This window comes from Neopsephotus bourkii, unplaced genomic scaffold (genome assembly GCF_033783945.1).
Source record: "Neopsephotus bourkii isolate Nb327-2 ecotype Australia unplaced genomic scaffold, CSIRO-AGI_Nbou_v1 NB_698, whole genome shotgun sequence".
In the NCBI taxonomy this organism is placed as follows: Eukaryota; Metazoa; Chordata; class Aves; order Psittaciformes; family Psittacidae; genus Neopsephotus; species Neopsephotus bourkii.
In genome coordinates, this window is record NW_026901197.1 from 71,707 (window position 1) to 88,194 (window position 16,488).

At 38.0% G+C, this 16,488-nt stretch overlaps 1 protein-coding gene across 1 annotated transcript in view; it reads right to left on the reverse strand.

The window, feature by feature from the left end:
* LOC133212426 (ras-related protein Rab-3C) overlaps positions 1-16,488 on the reverse strand; it is a 119,648-nt gene that overhangs the window by 70,481 nt on the left and 32,679 nt on the right. Inside the window, exon 3 of the mRNA XM_061353816.1 lies at positions 1,343-1,461. Within this exon, the coding sequence (XP_061209800.1) occupies positions 1,343-1,461 (119 nt within the window). The remainder of the gene's footprint in view (positions 1-1,342; positions 1,462-16,488) is intronic.

Consider the following 16,488-nt stretch of genomic DNA (forward strand, 5'->3'; position numbering starts at 1 on the left):
AAGCAAACCAAGAAAGTACTTCAGTTGGCAGGCCCAGGAAGTAGTGATGCTGGCAGCTACAACTGCAGGTTCACCTGGGAGGATGGGTGCACTACTTAATTTCCCAGGCTTTGCTAAACCTTAATGGCAGCATCTTCGAATAATACTTTCAGCTACCTCCTCTTAGGAAGAGGATTATGTCTTATTTCTTGAACAGAACGGTACTCACAAATGCATAACAGCGAGCACTCAGCACGATGCCTCCAGCATGCACAAAATGGGTAGAACATCCCTTTGGCATAACAAGTCACAGTGAGAAAACATGTCTTCCTCAACTGAGTATCAAGCAGAGACTCCTCTCAGATACATTCAATTGTCCAAAAGCTAGATGTTTGCTCTGTACTAGTCATGCAAGCTTCTTGGTTCTCTAGCAAATGGAAAGAGTTGTTCACAAGAGCAATTTGGTGCAGTCATACAGCCAAAGATCCCATTTCTTGTAGAACAGAATTAAGCTAAGGTTCTTAGTTCTCATTTTCAGAGTGTTGAATCACCAAAAAACACTCTGGGTGTAGAAAGAGAAGGTGCTCCACGGATTCAGTAATGCTTTCTACCACAATAATAAGTAGGAGAGCATGAAATAGAGAAAGTTTTTTTCTTGGAGAGTCTGAGGCTGGGCAACAGTTCCTATTGGAAACCAGTATTGCAGCATCACTGCCTCCTACTTTAAGTGTGAAACACGTTTCTGCCCTTTCTGTCCCAAAAGAAGTACACTGTAGTGCATATCTTAAATAAATAAATAAAAGCCAAAGAAGCATACTTAACAAATCACACAAACTGAACCAAATCCTCTGTCAAACAGTTCTCCCATGGGAACATTATGCAAGACAGCATGTGGAGCACACATGACAAATGCTATTCATATCACTCAGAGCACTGCTAGGAGGCTCTTAGATATTAAAATAACTTGTAAAGGAAGAGATGAAGCTGAAATTAACTCTAGCTTTCCTTTTGGGTTAGCTTTACTTAAAAAAGCCTTAGATTGTTTGGATCCTGAATGACCCACGTCTGATTGAAATGACACACTTTTATGGAGACATCTTGAAATCCACATAAGACAAGGTAATAAAAGTACCATCCATTTTAGGTTCTGTTATTCTAAGGAAGATTGCTCATAATTTTTATGCTTGAGGCACAAGACTGGCAACTGTCTTTCCATAAAAAATCCCAGTGTATATTTGAGTATAGGAATACCTGGGCACTGCATTTGGAGGTAAGTTTTCCAAAACAACTTGCACTGTCACAGCAGGTGAATGATATCAAATATGCTCTGTGCTACTTACTATGAATTCCAAGTTTTACTTACCAATCCTGAACAGCATTGAAAGATTCTTCATTCGTGATGTCATACATTAAAATGAAGCCCATTGCACCGCGGTAGTAAGCTGTGGTAATTGTTCTGTACCTCTCTTGTCCAGCTGTGTCCTGAAATAATAACAAATAGAATTTTTATGTGTTGCAAATGATTGACAAATCCTTATTTATTATTTTTAACAGAAAGAACACTCTGACAACAATATTGTACAACTCTGCAATTCTACTCATAAAACTAATCAAGGGGAAGAAAACTGGGAATAACAGGAAAAAGGAGAATTCTGCAGTGGATCATAATAGGAGGGACATATCCATTCTGTCATGAGGTGAGAGCGGAGAGAAACTGAAAGGCATGATCCTTCTTGTTAGCCAGTACCCCCGAGTTCTTCCTTCTAAGGGCTGCTCTCAATCCAGTCTTGAAAAATGTATTCTTGACTACAGCATCTACTACTTATACTTACTGTAGTCTCAGTAATCCAAGATGTAAAACTAGCAGAAGTTAGACAACATGTCTCACAGAAAGTTAGGTTATGTCTCTGTGGGATAGGCCAGACTACCCTTTAATTTTTCTTTTTCTACTCTGATCTGGATGAGCCTATATGAACTGTGGTCGGGAGGTCAGATAGCTGCTCCCAAATTTTCTGGTGTTATTACTGAATATTAAGGCACTAAAACTCTTTCGCTAAGACTGTGCATATTCCAATACTCAGGTCAGTTCATTCTCAATAGGTCTGCTAGTAAGATAAAGGTATCATTGAAATGTTGAATAAAATAATTTCTTAGCAGAAGAAATATCATATAAAACCATTTCTTTCTTTAAGGGAATAAGGTTTACTGCCACGTTTTGCTGCCTTATTTGATTTGATATTAAAGAAAAAAGCTAGGAGGGACAGAAGGAAAATACGGTTTGTAGCAAGCATGCAGCCTTTCTGTACAGAAAAGATACAATTTTCAAATAAGTTTTCACAGAATAGAATCATAGAATCATAGAATAATTAGGGTTGGAAAGGACCTTAAGATCATCAAGTTCCAACCCCCTGCCATGGGCAGGGACACCTCACACTAAACCATATCACTCAAGGCCTTCTCCAACCTGGTCTTAAACACTGCCAGGGATGCAGCATTCACAACCTCCCTGGACAACCTATTCCAGTGCCCCACCACCCTAACAGGAAAGAATTTCCTCCTTATATCCAATCTAAACTTCCCCTGTTTAAGTTTTAACCCATTACCCCTTGTCCCGTCACTACAGTCCCTAATGAAGAGTTCCTCCCCAGCATCCCTATAGGCCCCCTTCAGATACTGGAAGGCTGCTATGAGGTCTCCATGAAGCCTTCTCTTCTCCAGGCTGAACAGTCCCAACTTTCTCAGCCTATCTTCATACAGAAGGTGCTCCAGTCCCCTGATCATCCTCGTGGCCCTCCTCTGGACTTGTTCCAACAGTTCCATGTCCTTTTCATGTTGAGGACACCAGAGCTGCACACAATACTCCAAGTGAGGTCTCACAAGAGCAGAGTAGAGGGGCAGGATCACCTCCTTCAACCTGCTGGTCACGCTCCTTTTGATGCAGCCCAGGATACGGTTGGCTTTCTGGGCTGCAAGCACACACTGCAGCCAGCTCATGTTCATTTTCTCATCTACCAGCACCCCCAAGCCCTTCTCTGCAGGGCTGCTCTGAATCTTTTCTCTGCCCAGCCTGTGGCTGTGCCTGGGATTGCTCCAACCCAGTATCTATCTGCGTTTTTGTCAGACAAGTATGTTTTGAAACGCAATGGTATGACAAGCAGGAGCCCATTGCTATTGAAGCAAATCTTATTTTGCTGCAGGTGATTTCCACTGAAGATTGTCTGCAAATAAGAGCGAACAGTGCTAGCAATAAAGCCGTAAGTCAGGGATGCTTCCTATACAAGACACCAAATATTTCCATTGTTAAAGGTAGCTAGTGCAGGCTTACGAAGTCTTGACTACAGAGAATATAACATGAGTGTAAAAAGAAGACAAATCCAGGCAAAAGCTCTTACATACACATTTTTCACAAAGGAAAATGAAGCTGCAGATGAATGTCCAAGCACTGACTGACTGTGGGATTGGAGACTGTCCTCTGGACCTAGGCATATGCTTTAGGTCAGTTTGGGAAGGAACCAGGTTTTTGGAGTTGTTCTCAATATATGCATCTAATATGTCCCTGCATCTAATTCTATGTTAATGTGATGATAAAAAAGAAAATGTTGTAAAGTGGTATTTCAGTACATGGCATAGATGGATGACCATGCATAAAGTGGAGTTTATTAGTTTCAAGCATTGATAATCATATTCCTGTTGGTATTATTTTCCTTTCACTTGCTATAGGGATGCAACTAAAAATTCTAATTGGTCTAATGTACAAATTATGCAGTAGAGTGTTTACGATCATGTAAGAAATGAACCGAAATATCAGTAATCAAAGCAACTGTGTTCCACACATTCATAAACATCTCTTTTGTATTCTGACTAGAACATATTCATAAATGTCCTCAAGTCAGCTCCTTTTCTATGACCATTAGGGGTCTCAAAACACCATTTGTCAGGAGAAATTGCATATTAGTCTTAGTTCAAACAAAACAAAAAGGGTTTAGGAGCTGCAATAAATATTTTCAAATATTATATTCACTTTCATAAATTCTGTTGTCAATAAAATTCCCACAATTCCATTAGCTTCTGGTTAGGTGATCCTATCTTAGTGACTCTTTTTTTAATAGGCACTAGATTTCAGATACCAAATCACAGAGTTATAAGGTTTAGTGGACATAGTACTTCAGAAATTATCCAGTTTCTGAGCATTGAATACAGCATGCTGGTTAATAGCCCATGGTCCCAAGCATTTGGAATACTCACACTTGTACACTTGTTGTGCCCCAATGACTCTAGGACATTTTCATTTTGTTTGCTTGTTTATATTAATTATCCCACCCATAACTGAAATTAGATATTTGCAAACATTTTTATGCTCCAGATCCTGGTATGTATAATTTCATATTACAAAAATTAACTGCTTTTTTTTTTTTTTTCCCCAGAAATTCAATACCTAAAAGGACTGGTAAAACTTTTCCACCAGTAAAGATCTTGATCTTGCATAGGGCATTATGTATATATATGCACTGAAATTGGAATGGCAGAGATGCAGATTTAGAGCAAAATAACTTTTCTGTGTCAGGGTGAAGATAGAGATCTCGTATGTATCTGGACGACTCTAGCTAGCTAGCTAGCTACCTAGTTATCATGTATATATATGTTTATGTATATAAATAGCTATAAATGTATAAAAAGTATGAGACAGATAAGTCTAGATTACTTTGGCTCTTCGCTTGGGTTAGTTATGAATTTGACAGTACAATAAACTTTAAAGCCAGGATGCATTAGTCATTTTTATAATAACCACATGAACCAGGTTTGGTCCTGTGCTTCTCCATTGAAGCAACCCTTAAATAATCTTATGGGAAATCTCCTACAGATTATCATTATTGCTGTGTTAACTGCCATGCTATTGAAGGCATTTGTGTAGGGGGAATGTACCAGCTGCTGACAACAATGCTCCCAGAGGAATGGAGAGATACAACATCACAGCCATCTGTGCAAGTGGAAACACTTAGGAATAATAACCTAGCAGGCTCAAGAAGAATCTGTATTCCACATGAAGTTAAGCATTTATGGGGCTTGAAAAGTCTCAAAATACAAAACAGTGAAACCGAGGTTCCGATAGTAATCTTGAAAATATATTTAGGCTTGCAAAGTACACTTAGCTGAGCTAACTCAGCATAAGTAAATCCCCCTTACAGTCAACTCCTGCTAAACTAGATCTCATCCAGCATCTGCCACACCAGCTTAGACTATACCAGTAATTTTGAGAAATATGGTAAATCAGGCCTTTAAATTCATTTGCTGAGTGTGTGCTCTCCCTCCCACCCTTGACTCGCACAGCACCACTGACATGAACAATATTTTATGTAAATAACTTCCCAGCGGAGTTACTCGTTATTAATGCAGACAGTTTTGAAGGTGAAAGAAAACAGCATTTGGCAGCAGGAACTTCTAATGAGCCTGTTATGAAGGAATTCAGTCTGCAAAACACAAAATTATTTTGTAGCATGCTTGAGTGACTCTGTGCCTCCACATTTCTATCCTGTATGCTAAACATACAAATATCATTCTAGATGCACTACTTCCCCCCCGCCCCGTTACAACACAACTTGTGTTATGTCCCAAAACCCTGACAGCAATAGAGGAGGATTTCTTGGTTGGTGTTTATATATCTGCTTTACGTCCACCATATTTGAAGCCAAAGCAAACAGAAAGATAGATTAGAAATGTGAATTGGGTGAGTTCTCACTTTATGGGTCAAAATTCTCTGTTAAGGTAAATGAAACTGGAACAACAATCGACTGCTGCTCCTTTATGAGCTCCATGTTTCTTTCCTGCTCTTGCTGCTTAAAGGTTATTTACATAATCCATCAAAGAGACTGCATTTCTCTAATTTATCCTGTTTCTCCTCGAGGCAGTTAAGTGAATGAAAATCTAAACGTTCTTTTTGGGGCAGCACAAACAATGGCTCCTTCTTTCCTCAGGGACCTCCGGGGTCTCACAGGGAAAAAGGCTAAAAGTATGAAAAGCAAACAGACCAGTAAGACAGCTGCTCTGAGAGGGGCAAGGGACAACCTCTGCAACAACCCTCCTGAGATGGGGAGCAGACAAGCGTAAACCCACCTGAAGCATGCTGCTAACCACCCAGGAAGAGCAGCCATCGGTTTATAGCAGAAGCAACTGGGCAGGGGAAGACACAGAGAAGGAGGAGCTGACTATCCCAGGAACACCATTTCTCAACAAGTAGCACTTCCAACAGAAAGTACTAGGCACGTAGAAACACAGAGATTAACATTTACAACTAGGAATGGAAAACACAGTTCAAAGCAGTTTCTAGAGCTAATGTATGCACACACAATGTAACACTGCATATTGCCTACTCCATCTTTGCTTATGTATCTATCTCTCATCAGTAGCTCTTTCCAGACTTTTCATGGCTTTGGTTTCCTGAAATTCCATCTTGTATATACATACGTGTGTGTGTGTATATAGATGCATATACACACACACACATATATATGTGTTTATATATATACACACACATATATATGTATGTCTGCATTTGAGCATGTGTGCGTGTTTGTAGAAATATGTTTCAAAAAATAAATTGGAGTATGGAAAGCCAGCTACTCAGGCTGCCAGTACACAGCTGCTAGACCTACATGCTAGGCCTGAGAACTCTGATCAAAATCACAGCTGACAGTTCATTCACTGTATGGAAGGGATATGGGAGTATGACAGAGCCATCTGGAAATAGCTGGTGCCAGGGCCATGGGGAGAGGCATTACTCTAAATGTGGCTACTAGAAAGGGGCCTGGGAGGGCTGCCCAGGCAGCAGAAGATGAGGCAGAGCTTGCACTAGATTTTGTCACACAAGTTGGGTTGTAAAACTACTTTACTGCCAGATTTACTTTTCCTTGCTCCATCCATGCAACTGGTGACAGCGCCTGAAGTTAATTTTCTTTTAAATTTACCAGTTTTCTCTTTTCCTTTTCTTTCTTCTCTCTCCTTTATTTTTAAGACTTGCATAAAGTGTTCCTTCTCTGCAGTTCAGCACCATGCCTTACTAAAACACAAAATTTAGGAAAGCCATGTATCCCTGCCTTTCTCCAGCACAGCTTGATGCCAGCTGCTCTCAACTCCTTACACAGGTTTTGAGTCCCACTGCTATTTCAGCACATGCCTCTCTCCTTCCCTGCCATGAGCTGCAGATTCCTCTGGGTCCTGTCTTTGCTCAGATCATGGATTGTCCTGCTCTGCTGCAGGTGAGGATCAATTCTTCTTGTCCTTCTTCCCCATCTTTGGACATACTGTGTAATGCAACTGTCAGATCGTTTGGTTTTAAGCTCCTGCTCCCACAGTCCTGTGATTCTACAAGACCAGCAACTTTTAAATTTTTTTTTTAAATCTTTGTAGTCAGAGACCAAAAATATGTCTGCATAATGAAAAAAAACAAAATGCATTTTGATCGTCTGAAATGACTGTATTATGGATAAAACCTTTACTAAAACCAAAATAATTTTAGAATGCTGATATCTGGCACTGAATTCTGTCAAAGCTTGAGAGAATCAGAGCAACCTACTTTTGAGACAGGACACAAAGGAACGTTAAATCTATAACAATAACCTTAGAAATCTGAAACTCAAATACACTATGGATACTCTTCAGACTTGCCAGAAAGTCTTGTAAGCTCTATGAGTGGACTTGGTAACATAGATGCTAAACAATCTGTGGTCATCATGCATACAGTGGGATGAGGATAGGTTGCAAGAGTCAATCCTAATGCTGTGAGACTTATGCCTATTAGGAAAATAAGAAGCAGAGCTGTTTCATCCATAGATGAAGCAGGCACTTCAGTCCTTTTCTCACTTGGCTTTGGTGACTGCTAGAGGTACTTGCAACTTACAGTGTTCCAAACTGGCTCTTCTAGCCTCAAAGCACTTGGTAGCTATGATAAATGTGGGGTGTTTCTGGTTGGTTGGTTGATTGGTTGGTTGGGTTGGGTTTTTGTATGTTTGTCTGTTGCGGGGCCAGCTTTGGGTTGTTTGGTTTTTATTTGTTGGTGGGGAATTTTTACAGCTGTACAAAGCTTCTACATCTTTGTGTGATCTTCCACCAGTTTTTAAAGGCATTTGCCTTTCTTTTAGCAGGCAGAGACAAAAACACTGGGCTTTAACTTCAGAGTCAAGCTGATTATTACCACAAAAACAGAGAACAACATCAAGGTATGTTGGACTGCCCTTCCTCTTCCCATTTCTGTACTCTGATTATATGCTTATAAATATTTTGGATTAACTACTTCTTTCTAGAACTTGCTATGCATAAAATAAGGAGAATAAGCTTTCAGTTTTCTTTCGTCCTTGTCATTTTGTCCTATTCTGCATCTTGAAGATGGCTTTCTCTATTGATATTCATTACTCATGTTTAATTAACCTGCCCTTATTATTCAGGATGAGGTGGGCTCATTGGATAGAGTTTGACCAGCCATTTTGAAAACAGCTTTATGCTAGTGGTTCATTGCACTGAACAAATTTGCATAATAATATCATCATGTTACAATATTATGCAAATCCTTGTCTGCTGATTAGCTAACAAGTACCTCTTAGCTATTGAGAACTATGAATATAATTCTTTCCTCATGACAACACGGAGCTTACCACATTTTTGTTCTGAGCTTTTTTTTGAAGCATAGTTTTGTAACTCCAGCTCTAAGAGAAAAATGAATTAGTGGTACAAAGTACCTTTTAGAGCCATAAACCAATCATTCTTGCCATAAACTCTTTCTCCAACTCTGCTTTCTCTTGTGATAAACCTCTGTGTTTAAATCCACAGTGAGGTTTCTTTTATGGGTACATTCCTTTTAAATATTAATAACCTCCCAAAGCTTCCACAAGTAAAAAATGTATTTTTGTGCAGAATATTGTCTACAAAACACTTTTAAAGGCTCATTAGAACTACTATTATCCTTTCTACATAAAAATGTTTTCAAATCTCAGTTACCTACAAAACAGAAAAGAGGCACTCTGTAAGACAAAACAAGCCACATTTATTTTAAGCAAGAAACTATAAATACAATATTTCTAGAAGAGTTCAGTCACAGTTGAAGTCCAGTTCCATTCAGAACTTCCATGAGGGCTGCTAATGGGCATAGCTCAGTGTTTTAGAAAACCTGCAGAATAAAGGTGCTAGGGTACAGTGTGGTCTGTGCTAAAGGATTCCTCCTGCTTTGGGGTACATAATGCTACTTTAGAGCTGTCTGGAAGATTCTCTGTAAGAAGATCTGTAGGCAACCTGTTTCTCTCACTGTACCAGGCGTTGTCTTCTGGGGCAGACATAAAACACACTTTAAGAAATTCTGGTAGCTCTTTGCATATCATACCTTAGGCAGGTATTTTAAGATTCTAAGACTTAGCTGAAAAAGCTCCTGGTGGTTTCTGGAGAACTTCTCCAGTGCTGTACTGAAGGCACAGAATACCCCCATCTTTTCCCCTGTAGCAGTCCAGCCCCTTCATGATTTCCAGGGAGCTGTTCCCTCCTCTGACACAGGAAGAACTACTGAGAACTGTGTTTGCAGGAGTCTCTGTCAAACTCTGTGTTCTTGCTCTGTGTTCTCTTGCTTGCTAGTAAATACCTCTGCATCATGGCAGCATATAGAAAGCTTATGGCTAGAACACTTTTCGAATGTCTTGCTATTTGATGAGAGATTTGTAAGTTAAGAAAACACAGATTATTCTCACAAGAAAGTATTCATTTACTCTGAAAATGGCTCAAGAGCTGACATAGCTTAACCCACATCGACTAATCGTGAGCTTTATGTTGTTCTAATTTAAAACTGTAAATTCTTAAAGAAAGAGTTATAAATAAAAATTAAATATGTCAGGTGTGATTAATTTATGAATTTTACATTATTTTAAGTACAGTGCCCTTACCCTTGAATTGTCTTCTTTGGCAGTTGTGGCAAGAAGTGTCACGGTTAAATTAAATTTCAGCTAAATTGCTGTTTCATTTGTTCCCCAGTCTCTCCATGTGCTATGAGCTATGTGTTTAGCATACATATAATCATGTTTAGTGATTCTGATTACTTCTCTGTAGTTTTAAACTCAAACTTTTGAGAAAAATACAGTCTTACTAGAAAGCATAATTGCCAGATCTATTAGAATAGAACAGAATATTTCAGTTGGAAAGGACACAGAATGATCATCTAGTCCAACTGCCTAAACACTTCAGGGCTGACAAAAAGCTACAGATAGCTATCAATGGCATTGTTCAAATGCCTCTTAAACACTGACAGGCTTGAGGCACCGAGTAACGTTAAATTTTCAAGCAGAATTAGAGAAAAAAGTTGTCTTGGTTACATAGCTGTAATAGCTGTAATTATATCTGTGCTTATTTTTTCTTTCGAGCAACAAAATATATGTTTAAAAACATAAAACCTAGACCATATAATTAGTAAATTAATTAATCTTTTAGGAAGATCCAACATTATTTATTCTGATCAAAATAAGTGGGGAAATTCTATCAGTCCTGAAACTGCAATGTAATAAGAAGGTCAAATTAAAGACCAAAGTAAAATGGAATTAAAAGATTTTTAACCTGTTAAAATAGAAGGCCTGAATGAAATTTGCCTTTCTTCCCAAAAACATTCTGTAATGCTTATACGTATTATCAGACAGAATGATTACCATAGGTTATTTGATAAATTTTGAATGGATTTTTTTCAATGAAATAAAGCATGCTGTTATAAATAATTACTTGAGGTAGGATTTAGATCCCATATGATGTACTATAATTAGTGTAATTCTTCAGCTGTGATTTTCGAACTAAAGGTATTTTTCCAGTAATCAGACTTATTCTGTCTTAATGCATCATAAAGGAATAGGAAATTACACTCTAATGGAAGCAGAAGAATGACCAGCTGTGAAATCTGTAGCAAGTATAATTATAATCAGAGCTACATTAAGGCACCAGCTACTACAGAACCAGACACTGGGCTTATACACAGTCAAAGAAGAGCCTAAAACCAAATTGAGTGTAAATAATTTTCAAAGGTCTTTTCTGCTAACAGTGATGCACTGACTACTGAAGCAGTAAATGTTTGATGACAACAATTCTTCTTTAATTTATACGCTGTGCTATTTAGTCTCTAATTTAAAAATTCAGTAAAAATAAGAGGAAGCTTCCTGAAGCCACCATAGTCTACTAGAGGAGCATCCCACTGAAATTTGTGTCTGCAGTCCCAAAATCCTGACTGACCTCATCAAAGAATGAGGAGAAGAAAGTACACCTATTCATAATTGTTCTACAATATATATATTGTTCTACAATATATACATTTACATTTCATTAATTATAAACAAAAAGTAGAGTTACCTTATGGGAGATCTAAAGCTAGGAATACGAATCAGAAATGAAAGCATACTAACACATTGTAATAATTTCAGTTCCATATATTATGTACCAAAGAAAATATAAAGTTCAGTGCAAATGACAGCCAATCAAATGAATCTTTTTCACGTACAGATTAGACTAATTTCAAAAGCCATGTTAAGTAATAATAGAGCAGCTGTGAAGTACCCAGCAGAGTTAAAACAACTCAGGTTCCTTAATGTGCCTCTCCAGGCCTCTTTCACTGCAAAAGGTATCCTTTTGGGTGGACATGCATTTTTACTGCATCCAAGCTCTGCCTTTGGCTGCTGCAACCTGAATAGAAACCCCAGTAATCTTTTCACGGCATATAGCACTGACCAGCATATTAACTGTAAATTGCATTATTAGACACTCAACCATGTGTTCCTTGATCCTAGATAAAAATTGAAGATTATTTCTACTCTGATTTGATTAAACTGTGGGACATGCTCTCCAATTGTGCAGACATAACTGAATTATTGTCCATCAGCTGACAAAATGCTATTGTGACTGACAAGACAGAGCAACAGCCCAAGAGGAGACTTGAATAAACAAAGATCAAAGTGAATATTTGGCACAGAAAGGAGTTTTTTTCTGATATACTTTTAAATATAGAGGTGCAGGGCAGGGGGTTAAAAATAAATAATTTGAATTCTGATCATTTCATGTGTAAGACTGCTGCTTCAAGAAAGCAGGGAATTTGCTAGAGCTGTTTACTAGTCAGCTCCAGAAGGGTTCGCAGGGGTTCGTGTTTCAGCCCACAGCACATAGCTCAAGCAGAAGTTGTTGATTTTGCTAAACCTAACTAATGCTAATGGGGCAGGAAGGGGGGGGAAACAGGCCCTTTCCAAACACCTGCCATCACAAACAGCAATTTTAGAAGATGACAGAACTAACTACTTAAACCTGGAAATTATAGTTCTTGAAAGAGTGAAATATGCTTTTCATTTCAAAGTCACCTTTACTGATGGGGCACAGATAAATGCGGGGAACATAATGAATATGTGATCTGTATGACATGGAATTTTCGCCAAGGTGGAGGTACTTTGTTTTACATTACATTTTGTACTGTGTTTTGTACTACATTTTCTTTGATGCAAAGTACCATCAAAGTTAATGGATACTGCAGGAAGTTACATATTGTCCAAACTTCTAAAATCCAAACTTCTCTTCTGTACCTATACAAGATTTTCATGTTGAATTTTTCAATTTTCAGCAACTTGTCTAAACAATTCTTTTGATTTCATCTAAAAGTATGGTAGTGAATTAAAATATACAGCAGTTATGATCCCTGTACCTGCTTAAGAAAAAATGCAAACTGATGTGATAGGTTTCTCATTTGAAAAAGACATAATGAATAATCCTTAAAAGTCCTTTGAAAACAGAGAGTTGTCTGACCTGATATAATTTATGGGTTAGGTTATAGGTTGGATTAATATAACATGCACTTTTACATACTATATAACAATGGATAGTATTTGTGCAATCACAGGTAATGAGGATGTGTTGCAGTGTGAATTCTAGCACCATCAGTGGAAAAGCCAGACTGGACTGTGCTTTGAGCAATCTACTTAAGTGGAAGGTGTCCCTGCCTGCAGCAGGAGGATTGGACTAGGTTATCTTTAAGGTCCCTTCCAATCCAAACCATCCTATGATTCTGTGATTCTAAGAGGAACCTGTTACACCTCTTGTAGATGAGGCTTCCTTGTTCAGCTCCAGTGCAGTGCAGCATCTAAAGTTTTCAGCTCTGAAGAAAGTTCCCCTGTTCAATCTCACCATCTCTTGTCCAAGCTGGCAGCCACCACTCGCATATGGCAGCCCAACATTTGTCAGTTTGGGTACCATCAGTTGGATGTTGCAGCTCTGATTGTACATCACATGCTACTGCACTAAGGGAGAAGAGATGGGGATTGCAAAACAGCAAAGCACCACCAAATTATGCTTACCAGGTATGGCAGTTCGTCCGTTCATTCATCCACACTACTGTACTTTCATCTGCTTCTCTCCTGTGTTTGCTTCCACTTTGCATGGGCTCCCTTAGCTCAGCACCAAGACCTTTAGCCTTATTAAACTTAAGTCCTCTGCTATATTCTTCTGTTACACTGCTTACAGTGAGCCACTGACCTCTTGTACTCAGCTATTGCAAACTACCCCCTGCTATACCTGTGGTCAGCAGTACACTGAGCTGCTTAGAGCAAGAGTTCAGCAAGTCTCTGGAAAACAGGAAGCACAGCGTGGACACTGCTGCAAACAAAATGCAATAATATAACTGTGATTCGGACGTTGTCTATGCAAAAGCATGTATCATGTAATATGAAGTGGTGCTCTGAAGCTAACCCAATCGTGAATTGCATACTGTTCCCAACACTTGCCAAATGCTTTCAGAAGGCAATTTATAAATTACATTAACATAAGTAAGGTCATTTGAACTACATAGTCAATGAATAGTTGAAAACAGAAGTGTTGGCTTTATTTAAAGAAGATAATTCAGTGTAAGGCCAAATTTTCCATTCCCCATTTAATTCCATTCCCTTATTTAGTATGAGCTGTGAGTATAGATATTACCTATTTGGATATTCGAATATATTTCCTAATGATCTGTGGCAATTTACTTGTTAATACTTATGGTATTTGGTATTATCCAGTTTTTGTAGAAGCATCACATACATACATGATTAAGATTTCTCTCTTAAAGCCCAGGAACTGCCAAGTATCTCCTGAGTTGCTCCTGTGCTGTGTGGTATGGAACATTTGGTCCAGCACAGCACTTAAATACAATCTTAAACATAGTGTTTAGAGAATCCTGTTAGTAGAATTAGTCAGATACTTAAAGGTAAAATAAGCCATAAGTCATTACTATTGCCTAAGATGAATTATAATGGTGGGTTGGAGTCATCATTTCTATATAAAATTTTGACTCCTAGAGTCATTGAGCAACTGAAAAAATGACAGAAAAAAACTAGTATAAAGTACTGCAGGTATTGCCACCTCTTTTCTAAAAATGTTGTGATTCAAACCATACAACCAATATTTGTCCAAGAAGGACTGACCAAACCTGCTGAAAACCTGCAGTAGTAAAAAAGTAATACTCACCTCTGTCCTTTCAGAGTCCACTTTTTTCCTCTTTCTGGAACTCCTAACCAACTGGGGGGAAAGGGGGGGGGTGGGGGGGTGGGGAGTGGTGTCAATTATTTGTTTATCTTTGTAAACAGCACAGCTAGTTTATCTTAAAGTTTTTCCCTCTATACATCTTTTATTTGCTTCTTCTCATGAGCTATTGCAAGGTTCTGTATTGATGTGCATCTCTACCAAGACTGTCCTCAAGACTGCTGAAATAGATAAGTCAGTTTGAAAAGGCTATAAAATTAGGCTTATAGCACCTTCAGAATAATTTCAGTTACGCCAAATTGAATCAACACCAACTCCTTTGTTTTTTATTTTTCTTTTAGGAGTTTGTCTTTTTAGGTCCTTAAGGTACAGCTCAAATGAATGCAAGTTCTAGCAGTAGAGCACAGTATTATTTTAATTATTTACTTTCCTAACGATTTTTTCAAAGGGGGGGGGGGTGCTGCATAACAGCATTTGCATTACTAAGGTTCAACTGCCTATTTTGCCAAGAGTATCATTTATTTATTGTTTGTTGTGTAAATCACTACAGAAATTACCTTGACACAAGACACTTAAACAGCTCTTCATGTCCTTTAGAATAGCTATGGTAGGCCATATGACAGAAAAATTTAAAATATTTTTAACAAATTATGTATCTTCATAAAAGCATCTGACAAGAAAAATGTAAAATACCTCTGTACTCTGAACTCACCAGAAAAGTTTCAGAGTTTTCTTCATACCAGGCAGTTTAGATTAAAACAATGACTTTTTAAACAGAGATATTCCTGGATTTGTACCAATAATTTTTCAGGTAAAGGATTTATTTCTTCATGCTGCAATATATATACCCATAGCTTCCTACTAAGGGAGAGGAAATGTTTTAGACTATTTCCATTAAATGCAGATGATTTATTCCAATTCAGCACTTCCACAAAAGCTCCTACCCTAAAAGCTGTTTCAGTTTCCTGGAAAACACATTGACATAATTCTCAGCTTAAATATCAAGGCTACTCTACTGAAATACTAAAGTTCCATATGTCCATCTATGAATGAAACCTATATCTGAGAAATATTAAGACAGTAATATACACCTGCAGCCTTTCTTTATTTTTTTATTTCTTTTAAAGAGAAAGCCCCTGTAGGTTATAAGGAATTTGCACTACACTTTGATACAGAAAATATCGATCTTCCCTGCACCTATCCAAGGCCCAAGGATAGCAGCAAATGAATGCATTTCTATTGCTTTCCTCCAGGAGCTTATGACTAGGAAGGTAGCTTTGTGCATTATAGCTTGATGTTTATATAGTCTGTTTTATCAACCCTTGTGGAATATATATGCAGTTATTACAGCAACTGCATTCTGCCAGAAATTTTCAGCTGTATTTTTGGAACTTTTATATTTCAGCTATATTTTAGGAACTTCTGAGATATTTGCTAATGACATTTATGTTTCCACAAATATATGGGAATACATTTCAGTATAAATATGATCCAGATCCTGAACAGGCAGCTTGGTACATTTGTGCTGAACTACCCAGAATGCACCCTTATAGAAATTAATTTGACATCATGATTGTATATAATTTGCACAATGACAGACATTATTGATTTAATGTGAGGTTAGAATGACTCAGGTAAATATGATATAAAGCTGTCTTATACAAAGGAATTACAAATATTTATCAAACAAATTAGATCCAGCAAAAGGGTTCATACAAGATCAGTGCTTTCTTATGAAATAGTGTGACGGCAACAGTGGTAAAATACTCAAGTGCTCTACTGCCAGCACTGTTTTCTTAGAAAACCACACTCTGTCCTGAGAAAAGTGTGGAATTTGTTATTTTAGCACCTTTAGCCTTGAGCATTCCCCTGCTTCAGCAAAATTAGGGTTAAAACTAATGTGGGTGTAAAATCAGCTCTGAAGTGGACAGAAAATGCCTGAAAGCTCATCCACATTAAAAGCCTCTCTTCTACAGATTCTGCTGGGCGTGAAAAATAAAGTTGTAT